Here is a 23050-nt window from a genome sequence, read left to right as displayed (position 1 = left end):
AAATAAAACAGATATTCAGTTTTTGTTTTTATTTATTAAAACTTTATATTCATAATGTTGCATGTTGCTAGACTTGAATATGTCAATCTTGCGTACCTCTGCCTGTAGTCAGTATGTAGAGCATGCATGCCAGTGTAACCAACCACACGATGTAAGATTTTCAGATTTACCGCTAGGTTTTGTTAACGTGTCGAGTCGACGGCGATCCGACTGTAAATAATATCATGGCACAGCGGCTTGTTAACACTATCATGTTGTGCTTTAGAGACGACCGTCTCAACGCTATCTCCATAACATCCAACGAGAAAACCTTTACCACCATAGACATATAAATATTGCGTTGGTTGTATTTATATATTTATGGACGGTTATGACGTTTGCGTTCATTATAATTTGTTGAACATCGATTATAGTCGATTTGGAAATACACTTGTGAATAAATTTGGAGGTTATAAATGATAAGAAACGATGTGGACATTATCATTATACATTTCCCCTTTTTTAAAATATGCATATGTATACGTTTTTAGCTTGATAAATAAAAAAGTAAATATATAAAAGTCAAAATTGGGGATGATCTGTTTTTTTTTTTTTTTAATTATTAGCGTAAGACCAGTGTGTTCCTCTAAATTTGTCTACGAGTGTAGTTTCAAATTTAAATTTCGAATGCGACTTCAGTGTTCAGTGTTAGTGTCGATTGTGGCATAATGTACTGTTATCGTTTCGCAGGAGGTGGGTGGAAGAACGGCGTGAGCGGCGGCGGCGGCAGCGGCGGCGGCGGCGGCGGGCCGGCGGCGGCGGCGGGCGGCGCGGCGGGCGAGGCGGGCGCGGCGGGCGCGGCGGGCGGCGCGGCGGCGGGCGGCGAGGCGGCGCGCGACAAGCGGCCGGCGGCCAAGCGGCGCTCGCCGCTGGCGAAGCCGAAGCCCGAGCCGATGCTGAACGGCACCGCGTAGAGGCCCGCGCGGCGCCCGTGCACGCTCGGGGCCGCGGCCCCACGCCGGCCGGCCGCCGGCCGCCCGCCGGCCGCCCGCGGACTTGACCCGACAGCCCTGACTTGACGCCGAGCGAGGCAGACATTGTATCCTAACGTTACGTACGGCGGCGCGGCGGCCGCGACCACCCGGCCCCGCCCGCCCCTAGACTTACTCGTATTATGCTTTTATAAGAGATTCGTGATTTGTATTCCTGATTATTCGATAAATATGAAAAATTAAAGATGTGTACGTCGCTCCCCGGACGATACGCGCCGATCGCGGCCTTTCGGTACCTTTATGGGAGATCGGACATAGCGCAGTACATACGTGTGTCGTAGCCTGTACTCTGTGGTTATGTGATTTCCTATAAAATAAACATTTCTGTACATATTTTCAATAGTATTTTTATTTGTACAAACACTCGACCCTTGTTCTTACGCTAGCGATACTTGGTAAATTTATACATTATATAAAAATATTACGACTAGTGATACGTTTACAATCGATCGCGCTCTACACTAGTAATACTATATTGGAAGATACCTCGGGGCCTCGGGTGGGGAAGAAGGCGACACACATATTTTTTTGTGACACTAAGAATTTCTTAAATTCTACAAGTGAGATTCCGTTGACATACTCTAAATTTACTATTTACATGTTACTCTACAATATCAGTCATTATGAATAACTTATACGATACAGTGATATGCATTATTGCCGGGAATATCACTAGAAAACGGGAGGGTGTTACTATTTACAGATATTTTCTCTTTAAGAATGTATACATTGATCTGGTTGTACAAGTTGATATGTGTTAACAAGAAACGAACCGTGTTACAATAATATATCTATATAGGCCATCAGAAATTTCGCTCGAATTAGATTAGTATCTAATTATCACAATTCCATATTCCATTATATTAATTCCATTCTCTCACGTAGTGATAGGAATAGGTAATTTTGGTTCTAATCGTTCATAGATAAAGGAATCTTAGATCCGCCACTATATTATAATGTATACTGCCCTCGGGTACATGTAGAGAGCTGCTCTTAAACTACATGTGATACTATCAACAGCATCATTGATATATGTTGATTATATCGGTAAATCAATTAAAATTTTGTTTTATTAAAAAAGAACTACAGTCTTGAAAAAATTATCATGTGAAGAACGTTTGAAAATAAATTTTGAGAATCGTAAATGATTTTGACAAGCTTTAATGTAACTATAGCACGATATGAAAGCTCCTGCCTAAAGAACAAAAATGGTTTTGCCATCCTAAAGGTTGACTTGTACAGAATACTATTAGCGTTAAGTCCGCCTTTTGTACCATATTTTCTTTGGCCAATAAAGTACATTACTGCAGCGGCCAGCAACTGAGGCATTGGTGGACGACCGTACAAATGTGGGCCGAAGCGTAGACGAGGCACACATACGTGAGTCCATCAATGCCTAGTTGTGGCCAAGGCTTGTATAGTACTTTTCTCAAACAATAAACAGCTCTCTATTTGCAACGTTAAGATACATTGTGTGCGTAAATATATAGAACATTATTAAAAAAACAAGTCAGTTAATTTGACAATTAGCTGACAAAAAGTTAACCCGTTTTTGAGGCTCGATGCTCTTTATAATCTAAGCCTATATTTAAAATTAAAATTTCCTGTCGAAATTGACAGCGAGTTTTTTTTTTTAATTAAGGACCATTATGAACCAATTTTCTAATAAATTTAAGTCCAAATTATTATAAATTTAATTGATGATGGCCAATAAAACAGTCGTTTGGTGAAACTATCAAAATATTAGATTAAGAGTGGTTTAGAATTAGGATCAAGTCCATTGTATGTAACGATATTACGATATTTGGATTCTGTGTAGTATCCAATCTGTTGATAGTATCGTTTTTGGCAACATCGCTACTTTATACCCGAGGATCATAGACGGGCGGACGGGCGATATTTACATTATGACGATTATATCGATATCGAACAGGGTTACATTCATTTTACAATGTATTTGCATAAAAATATTATTTCAGATAGAAAATACAGTGCGTTGGTACCACGAAAATAAGTACGATCAAATCAAGAAAAACTCTTTGGTTTCTACCCTATATCACCATAGCTAAGTGGTAAACAAAGGTATTAGACACGTTTTCGTTACAGTGAGATAGAACAAGACAGCGGATTTTGCTGTTTCATTCTATTTATGCATATCATAATGATAATGTATTTGTAAGTACAGTCTTGTATGGGCGGTCATTTAAGATGCGAGAGATAATTCTGATGCTTGGACCTTTTGCACTCCAGCATAGTAACTCATAGAGGATACTAATAACTCCAGGGGATTATTAGGAAAGAGGATTGGTAGCTATTTGCTAGCAGTATAGCTCCTCGTGGTTTCCCCTAGAAATCATCATGATTGATTTATTGTTAGATTCGTCACGATGGGATAACTGACCTGCTTCATCCTCGCCTATCATCCCTCACTGGTGCCCCGCCGGTGTATACCGATAGTGCAGGCGGGGTAACCATTTCATTATCACTCATGAAAAAAGTAAAACACATATCGCCGTAGCCGCGACAGTGGATTTAATGTTAGCATTTTAATGACGCAAATACGGCGACAATGGAGTACAAAGGTGTAAATTTACTATACGAGAAATCTCCGTCTTATAGTATGGTACTTTTAGTACTTCGTGTGTGATTTGTATTACATATCGATGGATTTAAAAAGTGCCTCCGAAGAATATCTTTCACCTGTTCATGAATTGTAAAATGCAAATGGGACAATTACATTTTATTGTCAGAAATTTCGTAAGTATATATTATATTTTAATATAATAATAAACGGTTTAACTTAATGTATATCTGTGATTAATGGTCCCGGACGGTCCCGAAACTAGTCAAACATTCTCTACTAAAAGATACGTAAGTCAAACTAGTTATTTATACATTAAAATAACAAAATTATTAGCTAATGCACTATTTTGATCATTTATCGTTTATGACATTTTATAATACATAATTTCCAGGCCATATCTCATAGAAATGTTAAGAGTGATGAGAACGGAAATGAAGGCTCTGGGATTTGGTATTTATATATACAAAGTGGCTTATAATATCCAAGTACATATATGAAAGTTAATCACTCAATGACACTTAAATGACCGAATGCATTTGAATAAAATTTTGTAAATCATATTTTTTATCATCGTAATTCATGGTGGCCATTGTTGGCGAAACTGCGAAATTTTATAATAATCATATCTCGACAGAATAGTGGTCCCATTTATGTAGACTATACAAAAAAAAAACTAAATATTTTTTTTTAAATCAGACCAATACATTAATCGTATTGTTTTCGTGGTACGCAATGTTCATTTACACGTTTGGCGCTTACTGCAAACTCTTGTCTATGGTTTGTTTCAATAGAACTTAATGAATTCCAGACAATTTATCATATTGAAGACGAGGCAGCATGGTCTCCGACCTTAGCCTGTTCCACAACGGAACAAACGTACTAAAAAAAAAAACTTAATTAGGTTTTAAATTTTCTTAAAATTATCACAGAAACACTCTAGTTAAGTGAAATTAGTAACAAGTCGTAATTATTCGTTTATTTATATTTTCATTAAGTTCTTATTGAACGAACAAACGATAGACAAATACTAAATTCGAATTGCTACCTTACTCGAGTCGAATCAAATACCGAGTCCGCACGTTTGTGCTTGCAGACCTGGTTGCCAAACGTGTAAATTCGTGAAGAGTTCAAACAAAAGTGCCCAACTTGGTAGGCCTGTCCCCGGCAATAATGAGATGGTGGCATTATAGCAGCCGGTGTCGGTCCTCGTGGCACGCCTCCAGCTCGCTGTCCTCGGAGTCCGAGTGCGAGCAGTATGAGGAGTCGCTCCAGTGCTGGAACTCCTCCTTGTGGTGCTCCAACGCCATCAGCGAGGGGAACAGACTGTCGCACGCGCCGCAACTGTGACAAGAGACGTTGATAATGAAAAAAAGTGTAAAAAAAAACAAAACTGATCTCATTTATAAAAAAAAAAATAAAGTCACGTTCTTGAGAATATGATCAAAAAATGTTTGGTTCGAAGTGTGATTTATACAGGCGAATCGATTTAATTCGGTAACATTCGAATGTAACCCACATGCAGTACTCAGTACAAAAAGAGACTCCGACTCTGTCTGATGACAGAGAAATTAATGTGTATGACAGTGAAATTACCAAGTATTTTTTGTGACTAAAAGTTTTTATGTCAAGTTATGCGTGAATGTCTGATGTCGCAAGTGTTCATGGGCAGCGGTGTCGTTCACCATCAGGCCGATCTTATGTTTGATTGCCATCCTCATCATTATCATATCTGGCTAGATATCATATCTAATAATAATTTATTTGCCAGAAACATATTAGATAATAAATTGTTACGGTTTGTTTTTTAATGTTCAGTATGTTTCGGCATATTTAATGGCATGCACATGTTTATAAGTAGTATCCATGAGGGAAAGGGCATTTTTTCATATGCATGAAAATAGCAATCTCGCTGGCGCATTGGTATACGTTGGTGGGACGCTAGTGTGAGATGATAAGTTAGTGTAATTAACCACTGGTTTCCAAAAGGGACATTCGGAAGTGGATCTGATAGGGCATATTGCTAATGGGCTCATTACTAACAATCTCTTGATAAATTCAATTTAATTAGCAATGTTTTTGTTAAATCTATACACCGTCTTTTACTCTCTGTTTAACGTGACGGCTGATTGGTGGAGAATGCTATCAGGCATTAAGTCTGCCATGTAGACATTTTAATGTCTGCAAAAGTATAAATAAATAACCGCCCCCCCCCCCCCCCCCCAACAGTAGCATATGCTAAAGGGTGTACGCGATATCTTACCCGAAATGTCGCTTTTTCTGTTGATGGTCGGCTAGCTGGCGGCGGGTGGGGAACGAGCGGTCGCACACGTTGCACGTTAGCGCCTCGTCTGAAATGTTACCATACGCAATATAAATAATGGAGGCCGTTTATAATCTACGTCAAAAAAGGATAGTACTTCGATTTGATAATATTGTTTTGTAGTGAGATTTATATGATATTTTCTGCTAATTAGAAAAAAAATAATGATTGTTTTTTTTTTAATAAGACAGTCCTATGCTAATATTGTTACAATTCATGTATATTATTAGGTTTCCTTTATAATAAAGTAAGTTATAAATAGGTAAATCTTAGATTCTAAACTAGCAGGTTGTTTCTAGTCCTCAGGGGCGGCATGTATAAGGAGCAGTCAGCACTTTTAGAATGTACGCGTAAAAAAAAGGAGCTCTATCTACTACTGAATTGTGTAAAACGCATAAATCAACCAAGTTACCAAGTAATGATTTGAGATTGAACAAACATTGAATTGATCCAACCAATAATTCCATAAAAAGTTTAAGGTTGTGGCTACGTCTTGTAAACCACAAGGTCTTTCAATAAAAACTGAATACGATTTCTTGATTTTTATTAAGTACTTATACTATTTATAAATACAACAATAACATATCTATTATGTAGAAAAGATGACAATACAAAAATATTTACCTTGGATAGCTTTATTCAAGTTTCACAGTAACTTCCGTCTAAGTTTTTAAATATTTTTGATTTTTTTTTTTTAAATGGGCTATTAAATCTAGGTAAAGTATTTCTTTTAATAAAATATAAAAAAGATATTATAATTCACCAGTATTTTTTTCTTTTTAATTTAGATAATAATATTATTTAAAATTTGTCCTATGGATGTGTAAGTCATATCTGTAATTGGAGCCGTATCAGTGCAGTTTTATAAATACCTACACACATGAACGTTGATTTTGTAGGGGAAAGGGATTGTTAGTAATGGAGACTAAAAATCCCATTGCTAGCAATATACCCAAACAGGTCGACCTCCTGGTGGTTCCCCCTGAATTCTTGTCGAATTCATCATGGTGGACTAACTGACCTGCTTCATTCTCACTTATCATCCTTCACTGGTGCCCCGTCGGTGTATACCGATAGCGCGGGCGGGGTTACCATTCCATTTTCACGCACTAAAAAAACATCGATTTCGTTTGCAATTTGTACCTTTTAAATTGTACTCAAGTGTAATGTCTGACGTTTGTTCTACCGTCACTTTTAATGTGTTTCTAGAACTTTTTATTTTCTCGTGTAAATGAATTGGATTTCTTTGAGAAAATAAATATCGTAAACTGTAACATAGTATTTGAATCGACTTTTAATACATTTTATATTAACGTTAAAGTATCCACATTGGATTTAGATAAATACATGGCCCAGCACTTTTTAAAACATGGCCTTTATATAAGTTTTGGATTGACCCACTTTTAATTTTTTTTATACAACTTAGAATGGTAAACAAGCTGACGGCCCACCTGATGGAAAGTGGTAACCGTCGCCTATAGACATGAGCAGTACCATGGACATAACAGAGTATACTGTTTCGCCCATGATACCCCCATGAGTTGCCATTCCTGAGGACTCAGATGTTATTCCTCTGTACCCTGTAAATTCACGCCATATCCCACCCTTCAAACCGAAACACAGCCATGCAAACACAACTGCTTCACGGTTGAAACACGAATCAGACAGAGGTACCCAAGCATACAGACTTTTGTACAAAGTCTCCCTCTGGTATAAACATGACCGGTACAGGTCTCCAGCAGTTTTTTACGACAGCATCAGGTGATATTGGCTTTGGATTGTGTTCGTTGATAGAAATTAAAATAATCTTTATAATTTATTACATTTATATTTTATTACAACCTTGAGCTTTATACAATTATTTTATATACAAAATACACAGATATACGTAGATATAGATGTCGCAAGTATCTCATTTTATATGAAAACCAAACATGTCACTATTTAATTACTACTACTTGACGGTAAAAAAAACATTTACTAATACTAAAAATACTACACTAAATCCTCCCGAAAATACCATCTATAATACTGTTTTGTAAATTTTTTTAACTTTTTCAGCGTAAACTATGTTTAGGAACTGTTATAATTTTGCTGCAGTCAATTAGGTTCTTCTGGCGCTTAATATAGGACCAAATTTTACCATACTAATGAGATATATGCAGTTATGGCATCTATATAAATCCATATCTGTGGTAAATATAATTTCAACGTAAATCAAAAGAGATATTTAGTTACATTTGATAAATCACAATGTATTACATAAATTTATTATCTAAATGCATAATTAAAGGACATTTTCAATACCAGCGCAAACGAGGGACTTTTTGTCCGCGCAGGAATGACTCAAAAATATACACAAAGAATTGTCCGTTGTCCGTACAGGTTATGGTTCACTGCTCATATGTCTTACTTGATTACTTATTTTAAGGCACTGATAGTTTGGATAGATTAGACTAAGATATGTATCAGTCTGTCATTTGGCCGTGTCCCGGCATAGAATAGGCCACTCCTTCCTTTCTCGTGGGTGTCGTAAGAGGCGACTAAGGAGGGCGAGGGATGGACAGTAGCGTCCCTTTTAAAACATCTCGAAAGCCTGACTGCGGTTGCCAATCCGCCTGCCAAGCGTGGCAACTACTGGCAAAACCCTCCAATAGAGAGAGGCCTATCATCAGCAGTGGACAGTTAATGGGTGATATGATGAAATAATGGAATAACAGATGAATTCTCAATGTATAAAGAAACAAGGGATGTAGTCTAATGTTCATATCAGTATGAAGGTGACGGTAACTTATCATTTCTTACATAAAAATTTGCAAAAATTTGTCAACATACAGAGAGATAGAGACAGATCAGTTTTACCAGGTACTTATTGTTTATACAGTGACAAAATACTTGATAGGTACATATTTATATACATTGGAAAATATGTCAAAAGTAATGAAGTCTAATGAGCAATGAACAAATAATTAGTCAAACATGTAGTAACAGGGGGGAAAGGGATTGTTAGTAATGGAGACAGATTCCCATTGCTAGCAATATACCCAACCAGATCGACATCCTCGCGGTATTCCCTGGAAACTATCATGGTTAATTCCTGATGAATTCATCATGATGGGCTAACTGGCCTGTTTTCATTCTCATCGATCACCCTACACTGGTGCTCCGCCAGCGTATCCCGTTAGCGCAGGCGGGGTTACCATACCATTTTCACCCATCAAAAAAAAAACATGTAGTAACAAAATCAATGATGCAATTTAACATATTAGATTACTAGTCTGTCCCAACTTAAGAATAATCATTTATTAAAACTAAATTTACATTCTGTACAGTTGTAGATTAATAGTATAGAGTAAGGAAATTCGGCAAGTAAACTATGTCATAACAAAATTAAAGGTAACTTATAATTTACCAAAAACCTCCACAAATATCGCACTGCACTGTCCTAAACATAAGTTTATAATGAAATAATCGTTATATAGGTAGTGTATTCGATACTGATGACTTGAACATGCTTCCGAAGAACCTCGTCCCCAACGCTCCACCGGGGATGGCGTCCATCATCATCCATAGGAGTGCTACCACCTGCGCCACGGCGGACAGCACTGTCAGGATGGTACTCTGGAGGTGCAGTGCGCAGTAGAGCGTCGCTATCAATGTTACGCTGTACAGTACCGTTGAGAGAGCTCGCTCTTTTGAAAACATTGACTGCAGGTGAGCCCATGGTCCGTATAGGAAGCTAAAGCTGGAACACAATATAAGCATTTGATTAATGTGAGCTGAATTGTTTTTTATCGATAGAGATGGAATCGTGCGCATGTCTATGCTAATGGTGTCAATCGTGACAAATTTACAAGGAATTAACTACGATAGGTTTTAGAGGGCACAACATGGATGCCGACTTGACAGAGTTTTTTTTTATGCAACTTAGAATGGCAAACAAGCTAACGGTCCAACTGATGGAAAGTGGTAACCATCATGACATGAGCATGAGCAGTATCATAAACATAACAGAGTATACTCTTTCGCCTATGATACCTCCCATGCGTTGCCATTCCTGAGGACTCAGGTGTTATTCCTCTGTACCTTGGTGCTGCTCATGTTTATAGGCGACGGATACTACTTGTTTGCCATTCTAAGTTGCATAAAAAAAAAGATAAAATTTTGTCTATATAGTGTAAGTTTTTTTTAGTTAATAGGCGGTAATGGAACGGTAACCCAACCCGCGCTATCGGTATATATATATACACTGGCAGGGCACCAGTGAAAGATGATAAGTGAGGATGAAGCAGGTCAGTTAGCCCATCATGACGAATTCAACAAGAACTGTTCACAATGGCTTCCAGGGGGAACCACTTGGAGGTCGACCTAATAGGGCATATCCGTGCAATGGGGCCGTCAAAATCCATTGCTAACAATCCCTTTCCTCTCCCCTATATAGTGTAAGTGAAAAGTAATTTCCAGTACTCATAACTAAAAACTATTATAAATACTATAATATAGTATAATATAAATACTAATATATGTTAACATAAGGATAAATATCTCAAGCTATTTTTATATTAATATAACTGAATATATTATAATATCAATCAATCAATAAATCAATCAGTGTATGATGAGTCAAACATTACTAGTGGGAAACAAACCTGCAAGAAAAGAGGTTTCTAGGTTGCACAAAGTCAACGGAATGATTTTGAATGATAATTTTTATTGTACTTGCCACTAACCTACATATACTAACAGATTTCATTACAAACACTTGCTAATTAGAAATGTTCAGCTCATTAGCATGTCATTGACCTTACTATAAGGTGTTGGAGTTTGAAAAACAATAGAAACATTATACATTTTGTTGTTATTTTTTTATGGACGTTGTTATTTCTTTTTATGGATGAGAATGGAATAGTAACCTCATCTGTGCTATTGGTATATGCTGGTCAGTGAATGTTTAGGTGAGGATGAAAATATGTCAGTTAGTACACCATGACACAATGATGTAATGAGACTTCACTATGATGGTTTCCAGTGGGAACCATAAAGAGGTTGACCTGATAGAGTATATAGCAACATTATACTGTACTTACAACCCTATAGTGTTATGACAAGAATAAAAATATTAAAATAAATATTACCAAGATTTATTTTAAGATAGTTTGTGTGTTGTAATTGTATAATTACATAATTGATGGGTTCATGCATGTATGTGGGTTTCTTTATTCCACTATAAATTTTAAATATCTAACAGATTTGGATGTATGGAGGTATCAATAGAATCATTATATTCTGAGTGGTATTGGCTATACTTTACTATAACTTTTTGAATATAGTTAATTTCTAGCAGTCTTCATTTTTTTTTTTTCTATTATAATGAAGTGTTCTCTTTAACAAATTTGTTAATAGAAAAATGTGCATCAGAATTTAGGATAGACAATGTTTTTATATGTTTATCCAAATGAAAATTGTGTTCACAATTGGGAGGTCCATGCTCAGCGGTGGGATAATTACGGCTTATTATGATGATATCATTAGTTGTAAAGAACAGTCTTTAGACTATATAAAAAAAGGAAACATGATAAAGTATGAGGAAAACCACATGTTTCATAATAAATTCTGAATCCTGTTCATGTCTACAGATAGTAATCACTTTGTAAGATTTAAGCTATGTCTTACAAGTTGTATAAAAAATATAATTATATATATAATATATCGATTTAAAACAAACTCACCTAAGTATGAAAAACAAGCTCCCCAATGTAAATAGCAGAGAGAATTTCCTCGCTTGCAATATCAAAACTGGTATTAAGGCAAATGATAATATAAAACACACTATTCCAAGAAAAACACATGCTCCAAATGCCATAAATCTTTGTGTACGAGTCTGAAACAATAAAAATTATGTATAAACATCATCACAATCTGATTATGAGTCATTCATAGGTACTTTATTACAATAACAATACATATAGGGATATAAAATGAATAAATAAATAAAATATTGAATCTTTGTACTCACCAAAGTGCAATATTCTTTTTGAACTTCTTGAAACCAACTTTCGTTGGTGCTACTTGGAGTTTGTTCGCTACTTCGCGACATAAAACTCGGAGTAGAAAAACTAGGCAAACTAAACTTGTAACTTCGACTTTTGTCATTTTGTAATAAATATTCGTCCAAATCCGATTTTAAATTGGCCATTGTGAATTTATTTAAAAATCTGTGTGTAAAATGATGTTGAGCACTAGATTAGAATAGGAACAATTAATTCTAAAGCTTGTCACGATTCACGAATTCCAAATCACCAAAAACATCTCACAAAAACTTCAAGATGCACAGATGAAATTGAAAACAATTTGACGGAAATTGACAACTACAGCCTGCAGTCACTGACACTGACTTTTGACAATGTTTATTAATATTTTTTATATGTTTGACTGACCTGGAAGCAAACCACACGAGTGTACAGTGATTGCCATAGATAGAATAATTGCCGTAACCAATATAGCGCGACGGTAATTGATCATATAATTAGAATAATATTTTCTTTTGCAGTATTTAATAATTTATTTTGATCTCAGCAAAGAATTCAATGTGCAGGGCCTTGGACAAAATTTAAATGACGCAGCTATAAGTGCGCATGTGCCGCAGTTAATCGATTTGTACAGGATATTTTTTAAATAAAGGACCGTTTTAAGACAATGAAAATTTATTAAATTAAATACTTACCATAATCTGTGTCGTCACTGAAGTCATCGTGGACGTGTCGACGAATATTATTGTTGTAGCGGTCATGCGCACAAGGCGGACACACACCCCGTGTTTCACGGTCATCTAAGTCGGTACTACTCGCGTCTGAATCTACTTCTGCATCTTCGATGTGAATGTCTTCAGTTTGTCTGTTATCGAGTTTCTCATTCGATGACAGCTGATTGTAGTTTTTCCGAGGCGGTCGGGATTCTGTAATTAAAATTAATTGTTTATATAAGATGGATGTTTATGTAAAAGTTAAGAAAAAAAAAAATTAAAGTTCTGTGTGACTTGATTTTTCTTTTTTATTTGTTTAAATCTAAGAACATCGAAATCTTTGGTTTAAACATCTGGGAATGCAATAAAACTGCCAGACATCTAAATGAAAAGTCACACGATTATAATATAATACTGTGATGTCCATAATATTACGCAAATATTACCATTCTCGAAGAATTTATATAGACTTCTATATCAACTCACTAATGTTTCATCGTTTAAATGGAAACAGTAAAGCAAGTACAGTTGTTCAGCGGCAGAATTAATTAGCGAGACAGAGGTATCTAGTATATAAAATAAAGAATTTTACTTCGTATACACGGTTACACTAAATTTTCCTTTGATTTTATACCTGTACAATGTTTGCTGTGCATGCGTTGTTGTGATTCATTTTCAAAGATAATTAAATAATAAATTATAGAACGGAAATTCTAAAGTGAATGCAAGAAAGATACTTAGGTAGGACATTTATTGACAATGCCACGAAAATTTGCGTCATAATTAGTATTTGCCAGTTTATACTAAAGAAAGTGTGTTAAAGTTTTTAAAAGTCGGAACTATATTTTGTGCTTGACTTTGATTTTGGTAAAGAGGGAAGTTACATGAACGAGTGGATACAATATAATTAAGATGTTTTCCTGTGAGTGGAGCGAGTAAAAAGTTATACTGATCGACCTAGGTTCTGGAGGACAAAGGTACTTAGAGCATAATACAATTTTTGTTAACCTAAAAAAGTTTTGGAATAACATTTAAAAATATTAATTTTATATCCAAAAGAAGATAATAAAAAGCTAAAGAGTTATAAATACATTAGAAAATCTTAAAAGTCAGTTGAAAGTTTTATGTAAAATGTTCTATATGAAAGTTTACATTTTAAATATTTTACATCCAGCCAGTTCGATGTCTCGAGATTTGAACAGTAAATTCATTTGGGATTTGAATCCACATATTGCTGCTAACGGGGGCGAGACGTGGGCGGCAGATGGCGTTAGGCGTAATAATGTTTGAGAAAAGTGATTGAGTTTACCAAAAGATAGTGGGATTGAATCTCCTATTGAGGTATTGTAAAGTAAAATTACTAACATATTTAAGAAAAAAGTTTTTCACAAGTCTCACGGGAATAGAAAAAAATAGGTTTGCCTCGGGCCTCAGGAGTAAACATGAGGTGTAAACAAATCCTACGCGTCGAGTCACTTCGTTGTCGATCTTGGGCTTGTTACGAACGTAATGCAAGGGATGGAAAGGGTTGTTTGTAAAGCGGAAAGTCACATTGATAGCAATAAACTCTGTCAGATCGACCTACACGTGGCACCCACTGGAAACCATTGTGCTGAATCCCAGGTGTATTTATGACAATGGGCTAATTAACCTGTCTTTTCATTCTCACCTGTCAACCCTTCCTGGTGCTCCACCAGAGTATAGTGTTAGCTCGGGCGGGGCTGCCGTTCCATTTTTTTAATGGATGATAATTAAATGGTAACCCTGCCTGCGCTAACGGTATACGCTGGCGGGGCACCAGAGAGAGATGATAGGCGAGGATGAAAAAACAGGTCAGTTAGCTCATCGTGATAAATACACCAAGTACTTGTTGTCAGAGAAAATTTAATTTTTTATTGGCAGGCGATAAATTGAAATAAATCTTGGTTACGAATTCATTCACAATAACCCGCATTCAAGAAGGCTCGGCAAAATAGTGTCCGGGGGAAAAACCATATTTCGCCCAAATGTCCGGGATTTTTGCCGTGTTTATCTGGTGTCGGCAATTTAGGTGATGGCAGCCCTAGGTATATATCATCGAAACAACGTTATCATGACATTATCTGAATCTCTTTTTCATCGACAAACAATAGGCAAATAGATAGATATAATGTAAATGGCTGATGTAATTTTAGTGCAGAGTGTATATAATTTGTGTTTGATTAGTCTGGTATTGAGGTTGCGTACTGACTGCGTTGACGCATCACGTATGTACTTTCTTATTTATTTATCTAATTTGAATGCGATTTTTTGTCTGATTTTGTTTATTTTTTTAATTACTAAATTTCTAACATAACAAGAGGCATAGGATCAAAATCTGTAAAAATATCGAAAATTCTTAGAAGGTCCTATTGATTTTTTTTTTATTTATTTATAATCTCGATTACTATCCTATTGTAAAATTTTATTGAATACTAGCGATTCTATTCGGCTTTACACGGATAGAATTTTTGAATATTAATACTCGGTAATATTGGAGCTTTCTATAGGCGAAAGAATTTTTAAAATTGATTGAGTAGTTTCAAAAACTACTTTTTATACGTTTATCCGTTTCAAATTTTTACTTTTTGTAGTATTAAGTATATGCAAGGATTATTGATTTTACTATTTTCAATCGATTACATAAAGTAGGTGGTTTTCAATTCAGTTGTGTTTTTTTAATGTTTGATACAGTGGACAGAAGGAGTGGCCCATTCTACGCCGGGACCATACGGCCAATATACCACAACAAGAGTATAAAAATATAGTCATCATCACCTTCCTACCCTTATTATTATTATTATTTATGTGGTATATTACTTGTGTGGTAAAGGAAAGGACTGGGACACTGCAAGCGGCTCGGGAGACCGGAGTACCCGTATACCCTTATTCTAGAATCGGACAGATTTTTAGAGAAGGATAGTCCTGACTAATGTAAAAACGTAGTTTAGTTCTACATATTAATAACATTTTGTTTCAGCGAACAATAAACATGGACAAAGGCGCCCCCAATATAGCGATTCTCGGAGCTGGGGTCGTGGGACTGACAGTTGCTGATATTTTACAGAAAGACCTCGGTAAAGCGAACATAACTATTATAGCTGACAAATTCAAGGAAGACACCACAAGCGCGGTGGCTGCTGGTATTTTTTGTCCCGGATCTAGTTTTAGAGGTGCGACAAGAGAAATTACACATAAATGGATAGACGACTCGTGGTACTACTGGCAGGATATATTAAAGTCATCGGAAGCATCAAATGCTGGTATTATGGAGTTATCTACTTACATATTTGCTAGAGACAATTATGAACTTACCAAAAATCCTTTGCTTGAACACTTAGTTTCGAATTATAGAGCGGCACGAGAGGACGAGTTGAAACTTTGCGGGCCAGGCTGGAAGTACGGCTCATATTTTACAACAGTAAAGATAGGTTGTGACAGATATTTGCCGTGGGTCGAAAGGCGATTTGTTGATAAAGGTGGCAGAATTGTGAGCGGTAAAGTCGACAGTTTCACATCACTACGCCAGTACGATTTGGTTTTCAACTGCACCGGTTTGGGCGCGAAATATTTGTGCAATGATTTCGATATATTCCCTCTCCGCGGACAGGTAATTAGAGTTAAGGCGCCGTGGTTGAAGACGGCCTTCTTCTGTGATTACGACACGTACATAATACCTGGCATGGATGGCGTGACTACGTTAGGTGGCGTGAGGCAACACGATAACTCTAATTTACAAGTTTGCAAGTACGATGCGCATGCAATATGGCAACAGTGCTGTGAAATATTGCCAGATTTAAGGAAAGCTGAAATTATTGGTCATAATGTGGGGTTGCGACCATACAGAGTTCCTGTACGCGTGGAGCCCGAGGTTATAGGAGGTGTGAAGGTGGTTCATTGTTATGGACATGGCGCGAATGGAGTCATGTCGTCTCCGGGAACCGCTCTCAATGCTGTGAAGATAGGATACGACTATTTGAAGAGTAACATTAGGAATAAATTATGAATAGATTAAACTTTCATTTGCATTTAAACATTATGAATTCAGAGTTCTAAAGAAAAGATTTTTAAAAAGTACTATTTTAATACACAATAGTAAATTAGCTAATTATTTTGTATAATACAATCAATACCTAAGATATTTATCTTCAATTTAAGCTATCAATCCATCTATGTCTTGAAATCTTTTAGTGTTTGATATTCAAAAATCTTAGACGACAGTATTAGTAAAGTATTGTCTTTGAAAAGTCTATAATAAAGGTTGAAATGATATTAGTATTATTTATAATTCTACCAGTGATATTGAATTATGTTCTTAAACAAATGTGGGTCAATTACACATGACTAAAATTTTAATATCACAGTGCATTTAGTTGTCTATTTAGTTTAGACAGCTCAAAATGATATACTTATCAAATAAAAAATAAAAAAAACATTAAAATATTGCATCTTTTTTCTTTGTGCAACGCCTATAGACATGAGCAGTACCGTGGACATAACATAGTATATTGTTTCGCCCATGATATCCCCCCATGCGTTGCCATTCCTGAGGACTCAGGTGTTATTGCTCTGTACCCTGTAAATTCACGCCATATACAAACCGAAACACAGCCATGCAAACACAACTGCTCCACGGTTGAAACACAAATGGGACAGAGGTGGGACTACAAACGACTTTTGTACAAAGTGTCCCTCTGGTAAATACATGTACGAGTATATTGCATTTATTTGTATTTTTTAATTACAATGCATTTCATGTTGTATACATGTACTAAAAATAAATTGAGACGAGAGGCTCAAAATTATATTTTAAAATAAAAAAAAAGGTGTGTAATGCCGTATTTAGTTATTGGTATTCCATTATACATATGTTTGTATCCAATAAATACATAATTATTAGGTATATTCATTGTTTAAAGAAGAACATAGCTTGCAAGGTACTTGTTTGATAAATTGACAGCAGAAACGAGCAAAGATAATTATAAGAGCAGAGCTGTCCAAACCATGGCCCGCGGGCTACACGCGGCCCGCGACTTGAATTGATGCGGCCCGCCAAATCTTTTCTAACTACTACCAATATTGATGTTGATATTGACAGAATTAATAGTAATAATAATATTCTTTATTTACTGCTCACATCTAGTATTTTAACTTAAAATTATTATCCTTGTGAGAGTCTGGAGTCTGAATTAGGTCGAAACCTGTACTACAGATCTCCAGGCTCTCTCCGAAGTTTTACAATATATTACTGAACATCTATATTATATATATATATATATATATATATATATATATATATATATATATATATATATATATATATATATATATATATATATATTATATATTGTAAAAGATAAATTGATGAAAAAATAATACAATAACATAATACTGATATTATAGCTGCATTTTGTTGTTACAAATATTTTGCGGCCCCCCAATGAATTTAGTCATTTTTATTGGCCCTAGATCCTATCTAGTTTGGACAGGCCTGTTATAAGACTATAGTGATTTATCTCGGAAAGCAGATAAGACAGTAAGGTTCATATACACTTATCCTCTTTGATCTCTGATAAATAAAATATAATAAATACTTTTACATTATTAATTAAGTATTCTTAAATTGTAAGCATTCATAGTATTTGTTATTATGACTTAGATAATGGAGTCGGAAAATACCTATCTGTAACTTTTATGATTGGTACATATCAGAGATAACAGTAGAGATAAATAATACACCTGGCAGATTTTATTCCCTTTGAAAATATTTTGAATTTCCTTTGTTTTAACAACTTAAAAACAATACGGTTAAAATAATATACCTTAATGACGGTGATGAAAATAAATGGTATTCTACAATAATACCGTATTCTATTATATTATATATTCGACAATGTACGAATTAATGTAGGTAATTATAATACTAATAATAATATAATTTGTAAACTTCATTGTCTTTTTTCTCACTTTCCCTTTAAATTTAACCTTGCTTGTTACTCTATTTTTTATACAACTTAGAATGGCAAACAAGCTGACGACCCACCTGATGGAAAGTGGTAACCGTCGCCTATATACCATACATGAGCAGTACCATGGACATAACAGAGTATACTGTTTCGTTCATGATACCCCCCATGCGTTGCCATTCCTTAGGACTCAGGTGTTATTCCTCTGTACACAGTAAATTCACTACCATACACCACTCTTCAAACCGTATATATCCTTCCTTCTTAGATGGAAAGGAAGCATAATTCTATTTACAATTTTGAATACAGAACCCTCGGCGTAAGAGTCCAATTTACATTTAGCTAGTTTTTTTTTGTAAATAAAAAAGTACTTGACATTTCAACGATTTATGATGTAGATATAGATATATAAGTAGCGTCAAAACAACGTTATCTCGACGTTATCTCAATTTCTCCTGCAGCAAACACCCAGCTATTGTCTAACGAAAACGATAAAGTTAATAGTTGAGGTCACGCCGGAGAGTAAACAAGATTAACATATGATTGGCCAGGCCAGTGTCACAGCGGTCAGCGCTTTATACGAGTTGAGCGCTGTATACAGTAGATCCGGCCGCGTTCAGGCATCACGTATGTAATTTTAGCAATTAACAAGCTTTTGTTTGTTTATTATAAACATAATTTTAAATTTTTGAATTTAGAATAGTGGTGTTTGTTATGTTTTTTTTTTATATCTCATCATATCTTGGTGTAAAAGACATATTAAACGCGTGATATGTTTTCAAATGCTGTTATTATGTAATCAATATTTACTCATATGCCGGGAGCTAATAAATTTTGCATATCTGTAATGTTATTGTGTTGCGTAGTGTCGCAATATGTAACTAAGTATAAATGTGTTATGTTTAATTAATGAAGTACGTGTAAGGTTTTAGCAGTTTTATAGTCGCGAGTAATCTATTAGGTATAAAGAAATGCCAATTTTTATTTTGGAATAATGTTTTATCTTAAGTGGTTTTTTTTTTTAACTCAATAGGATATTTATTTGAAAGAAAACGCTCATCAGAAAGTATTTGAAGATAGTTAACCTATTTGTTACTTGTTAATATAATATTTTGGTTTCTAACCAGTTGGTTTTTTTTTTGATAGGTTAAAATGGTATGGTAACCCCACCTGCGCTAACGGGATACGCTGGCGGAGCACCAGTGAAGGGTGATAGGTGAGAATGAAAACAGACCAGAGCCCATCATGATGAATTCATCAGGAATTAACCATGATAGTTTCCAGGCAGAACCGCGAGCAGGTCGACCTGGTTGGGTATATTGCTAGCAATGGGATTCTCAGTCTTCATTACTAACAATCCCATTCCCCCACCAGTTGGATATTTGTTTAGTTTTAAATTTTCTCAACATTTACTCTACTGTTTCAGTGAACAATAAACATGGACAAAGGCGCCCCCAATATAGCGATCCTCGGAGCTGGGGTCGTGGGACTGACAGTTGCTGATATTTTACAGAAAGACCTCGGCAAAGCGAACATAACTATTATAGCTGACAAATTCAAGGAAGACACCACAAGCGCGGTGGCCGCAGGTATTTTTAGACCGGGAACGAGTTTTAGAGGTGCGACAAGAGAAATTACACAGAAATGGATAGACGACTCGTGGCATTACTGGCAGGATATATTAAAGTCACCGGAATCGCCAAATGCTGGTGTCATGGCTTTCTCTAGTTACATATTCTCTAAAGACAATTATCACGTCACTAGAAATCCGTTCATTGAAAATCTGGTGCCTATTTATAGGCCAGTACAAGAGGCAGAGTTAAAACTTTGTGGTCCAGGATGGAAGTATGGTTCTTATTTTACAACATTAAAGATAGGATGCGAGAAATACTTACCGTGGGTCGAAAGGAGATTTGTTGATAAAGGTGGCAGAATTGTGAGCGATAAAGTCGACAGTTTCACATCACTACGCCAGTACGATTTAGTTTTCAACTGCACCGGTTTAGGCGCGAAATATCTTTGTAATGATTATGATTTAGTCCCTCTCCGCGGGCAAGTTATTAAAGTTAAGGCGCCATGGTTGAAGACGGCGTTTTATGGTGATTACGATACATACATTATTCCTGGCCTGGATGGCGTCGCTACATTAGGTGGCGTGAGGCAATATGATAGTTATAATTTACAAGTTTGTAAGCACGACGCGGCGGCCATATTAGAACGGTGTTGCCAGATGTTGCCAGCTCTAAAGAAAGCTGAAATTATTGCTCATAAAGTGGGGTTGCGACCGCATAGAGTGCCTGTACGAGTGGAGCCCGAAGTAATTGGGGGTTTGAAAGTGGTTCATTGCTACGGGCACGGCGGATACGGTGTGATGTGTTCCCCGGGCACGGCACTCAACGCTGTTAAGATTGGACAGGATTTCTTGAAAAGTAACATAAAAAATAAACTATAAGAGGAAATTTATTATTTACGAGTAAAAATCATTGTTACAAACAATACTGTGTTTCGACTGATTTGTATGAATTTTTGAAAATAGGTATTTTCTTTTTGTTTGAAATTTACTATTACGTAAATACTGACTATATTTTTATCTATGTTGAAATTGGAATTTTGATCTTTCGTGTTAGTGTCATTCTATCATCACGGCATATTTATATTATCGTCATGCCAAGTAGTGATAAAGTGTAGGTATGTTTGCGTATAATTTACCCAATGATATTCAGTTGTATTATTAGTTAATATTTATTATATGTCCCAGATTTAATGTCAGATAGTTTATTAAGTTTATAGACGAAAAAGAAAACAATATTTCATACTGTTCTAAAGTAATAAATATAATAATAAGTATTTAGAACCTTAGGGTTTTTTTTTATACTACTGTTATAGTAAACAAGCATACGACCCGTCTGATGGTAAACGGGATTGCGGTAGCCTATATATGCCTGTAATATTAGGTATTTGTATTTTATTGCACATTAAACGAGCAACAGAGAATATAGTATTGATCTGGTTATTTTTTTATTATTTGATTTTTACTTTCCTGTAAGCTATTATATATATATATATATATATATATATATATATATATATATATATATATATATATATATATATATATATATATATATATATATATATATTCTTTATTGCACTAAAACATACAGTAACAACAATAAGTTAATAACAATGTTAGCAAAGACAAACTTATGTCTAAAAGAGATTTCTTCCTGAGAGATAATGTCACATTTCATATAAATTCAATGAATAAATAATAAATAATTCAATTAAGCGATCCGCTTCAATTATTATTAATTCACAGTCAGTAAAACACTCTCTGATATACAAAAAATTGTGGTCCTGCATAATTGATCAGCTTACGTCGTCATCTGTTGAAAGTGGATCCGACGGGGTACCTATCTGGATGCTTTATTTTCCACCTGACCTGTGCCGGAATACACCAGGAGATTGATAGTTTTTATATCGCAACACTTAACTTATTTTAAAATTTAAAAGAACTTGCAAATAAGTCTATTTGAATAAAGATTATTTCTATTGTCTTCTATTAACATTATGTTTCAAAAACCTGACTTAAAACATGGCAAAATCATATATTTTTATTTAAAAAAAAAACAATTATTTTGATTTATAAACTAAATCACTTAACAGAATTTTCAAGTAAACCTTTCAGATAAAGAGAATATTCCGAATGTGTTCGAGCGTCTTCGAGTAAACGGGGAACATACACTGCGTATCCCCGAGCCTATGATGGGACCCTCTCATTTTTCGAGTGTTCGTAACAGGATCGAAAATATTTCATTTTCCATTTTATTTCACCATTTCATTGTTACTCGGAGCACTCACCTGCATACTTGTTTGCTTGTTACTCAATGTTAACTCATTGTAACATTGCTTGACTTCTCAAGTGACTTCAGAAAGAAGGTTTATTTAAGGTTTTTTTTTTATGTTTGTCACCTCTTTTTTTTTAATAAAACTTAGAATTGCAAACAAGCTGACAGCCCACCTGATCCAAAGTGGTAACCGTCGCCTATAGACATGAGCGTAGATATAACAGAGTATACTGTTTCGCCCATGATACCCCCCCATGCGTTGCCATTCCTGAGGGCTCAGGTGTTATTCCTCTGTACCCTGTAAATTCACGCCATATCCCACCCTTCAAACCGAAATACAGCCATGCAAACACAACCGCTTCACGGTAAAAACACGAATGGGACAGAGGTACCCAAGCAATCGACTTTTGTACAAAGTCTCCGTCCCTCCCTCATAACTCCGTCAACATATTCCGTACACTCTCGTTGGTGTTTTCCGCCACCTACGGTTTGGAGGAAAGGATTGAGGAAAAAAGGTAGGGAACGTTGGGAATGCGTAAAG

The 23050-nt window shown here is 35.6% G+C and overlaps 5 protein-coding genes across 12 annotated transcripts in view; 3 read left to right on the top strand and 2 right to left on the bottom strand.

Annotated features, from left to right (window-relative positions):
• Positions 1-1371, top strand: part of LOC113518982 (FMR1 autosomal homolog 1 homolog A) — a 33797-nt gene extending 32426 nt beyond the window's left edge. For all 5 annotated transcript variants that reach the window (XM_052898478.1, XM_052898475.1, XM_052898476.1 and 2 more), the window contains one exon: positions 730-1371. In XM_052898478.1, the coding sequence (XP_052754438.1) occupies positions 730-953 (224 nt within the window). In that variant the 3' untranslated portion in view covers positions 954-1371. The remainder of the gene's footprint in view (positions 1-729) is intronic.
• The window catches only part of LOC113519099 (uncharacterized), a 77924-nt gene extending 65634 nt beyond the window's left edge, over positions 1-12290 (bottom strand). Inside the window, exons 1-3 of one of the 2 annotated variants that reach the window (XR_008253246.1) lie at positions 11952-12290; positions 11665-11816; positions 9166-9680 (exon numbers count right to left, since the gene is read on the bottom strand). Coding sequence is in view for 1 of the 2 variants with exons in the window: in XM_026904160.3 (XP_026759961.2) it covers positions 9410-9680; positions 11665-11816; positions 11952-12131 (603 nt within the window). In the remaining variant the exon portion in view is untranslated. Of the gene's footprint in view, positions 1-7737; positions 9681-11664; positions 11817-11951 lie in introns of those variants that run through there. The other variant, XM_026904160.3, reaches the window with a different exon arrangement.
• The window catches only part of LOC113518983 (uncharacterized), a 234065-nt gene continuing 215685 nt past the window's right edge, over positions 4671-23050 (bottom strand). The window contains exons 2-4 of the mRNA XM_052898484.1: positions 12660-12890; positions 5876-5963; positions 4671-4956 (exon numbers count right to left, since the gene is read on the bottom strand). Coding sequence (XP_052754444.1) covers positions 4800-4956; positions 5876-5963; positions 12660-12890 — 476 coding nt within the window. The 3' untranslated portion in view covers positions 4671-4799. The remainder of the gene's footprint in view (positions 4957-5875; positions 5964-12659; positions 12891-23050) is intronic.
• On the top strand, positions 13630-16967 carry LOC113519098 (D-aspartate oxidase). Of its 2 annotated transcripts, none has more exons than XM_052898483.1 (2): positions 13630-13654; positions 15676-16967. In XM_052898483.1, the coding sequence occupies exon 2, from the start codon at positions 15688-15690 to the stop codon at positions 16699-16701; it is 1014 nt and encodes a 337-aa protein (XP_052754443.1). In that variant the 5' UTR covers positions 13630-13654; positions 15676-15687; the 3' UTR covers positions 16702-16967. The 2 variants fall into 2 exon arrangements, with proteins under 2 accessions (XP_052754443.1, XP_026759960.2); XM_026904159.3 differs by lacking the exon at positions 13630-13654 and adding an exon at positions 14773-14923.
• LOC116412622 (D-aspartate oxidase-like) lies at positions 19118-21657 on the top strand. 2 transcript variants are annotated; one of them, XM_031907726.2, is made up of 2 exons: positions 19118-19288; positions 20088-21657. In XM_031907726.2, the coding sequence occupies exon 2, from the start codon at positions 20100-20102 to the stop codon at positions 21111-21113; it is 1014 nt and encodes a 337-aa protein (XP_031763586.2). In that variant the 5' UTR covers positions 19118-19288; positions 20088-20099; the 3' UTR covers positions 21114-21657. The 2 variants fall into 2 exon arrangements, with proteins under 2 accessions (XP_031763586.2, XP_052754442.1); XM_052898482.1 differs by lacking the exon at positions 19118-19288 and adding an exon at positions 19386-19622.

Source organism: Galleria mellonella, unplaced genomic scaffold, assembly GCF_026898425.1.
Source record: "Galleria mellonella isolate WM207_F2 unplaced genomic scaffold, CSIRO_AGI_GalMel_v1 utg44, whole genome shotgun sequence".
Classification (NCBI taxonomy): Eukaryota; Metazoa; Arthropoda; class Insecta; order Lepidoptera; family Pyralidae; genus Galleria; species Galleria mellonella.
This window is presented reverse-complemented; position numbering and strand designations above follow the sequence as displayed.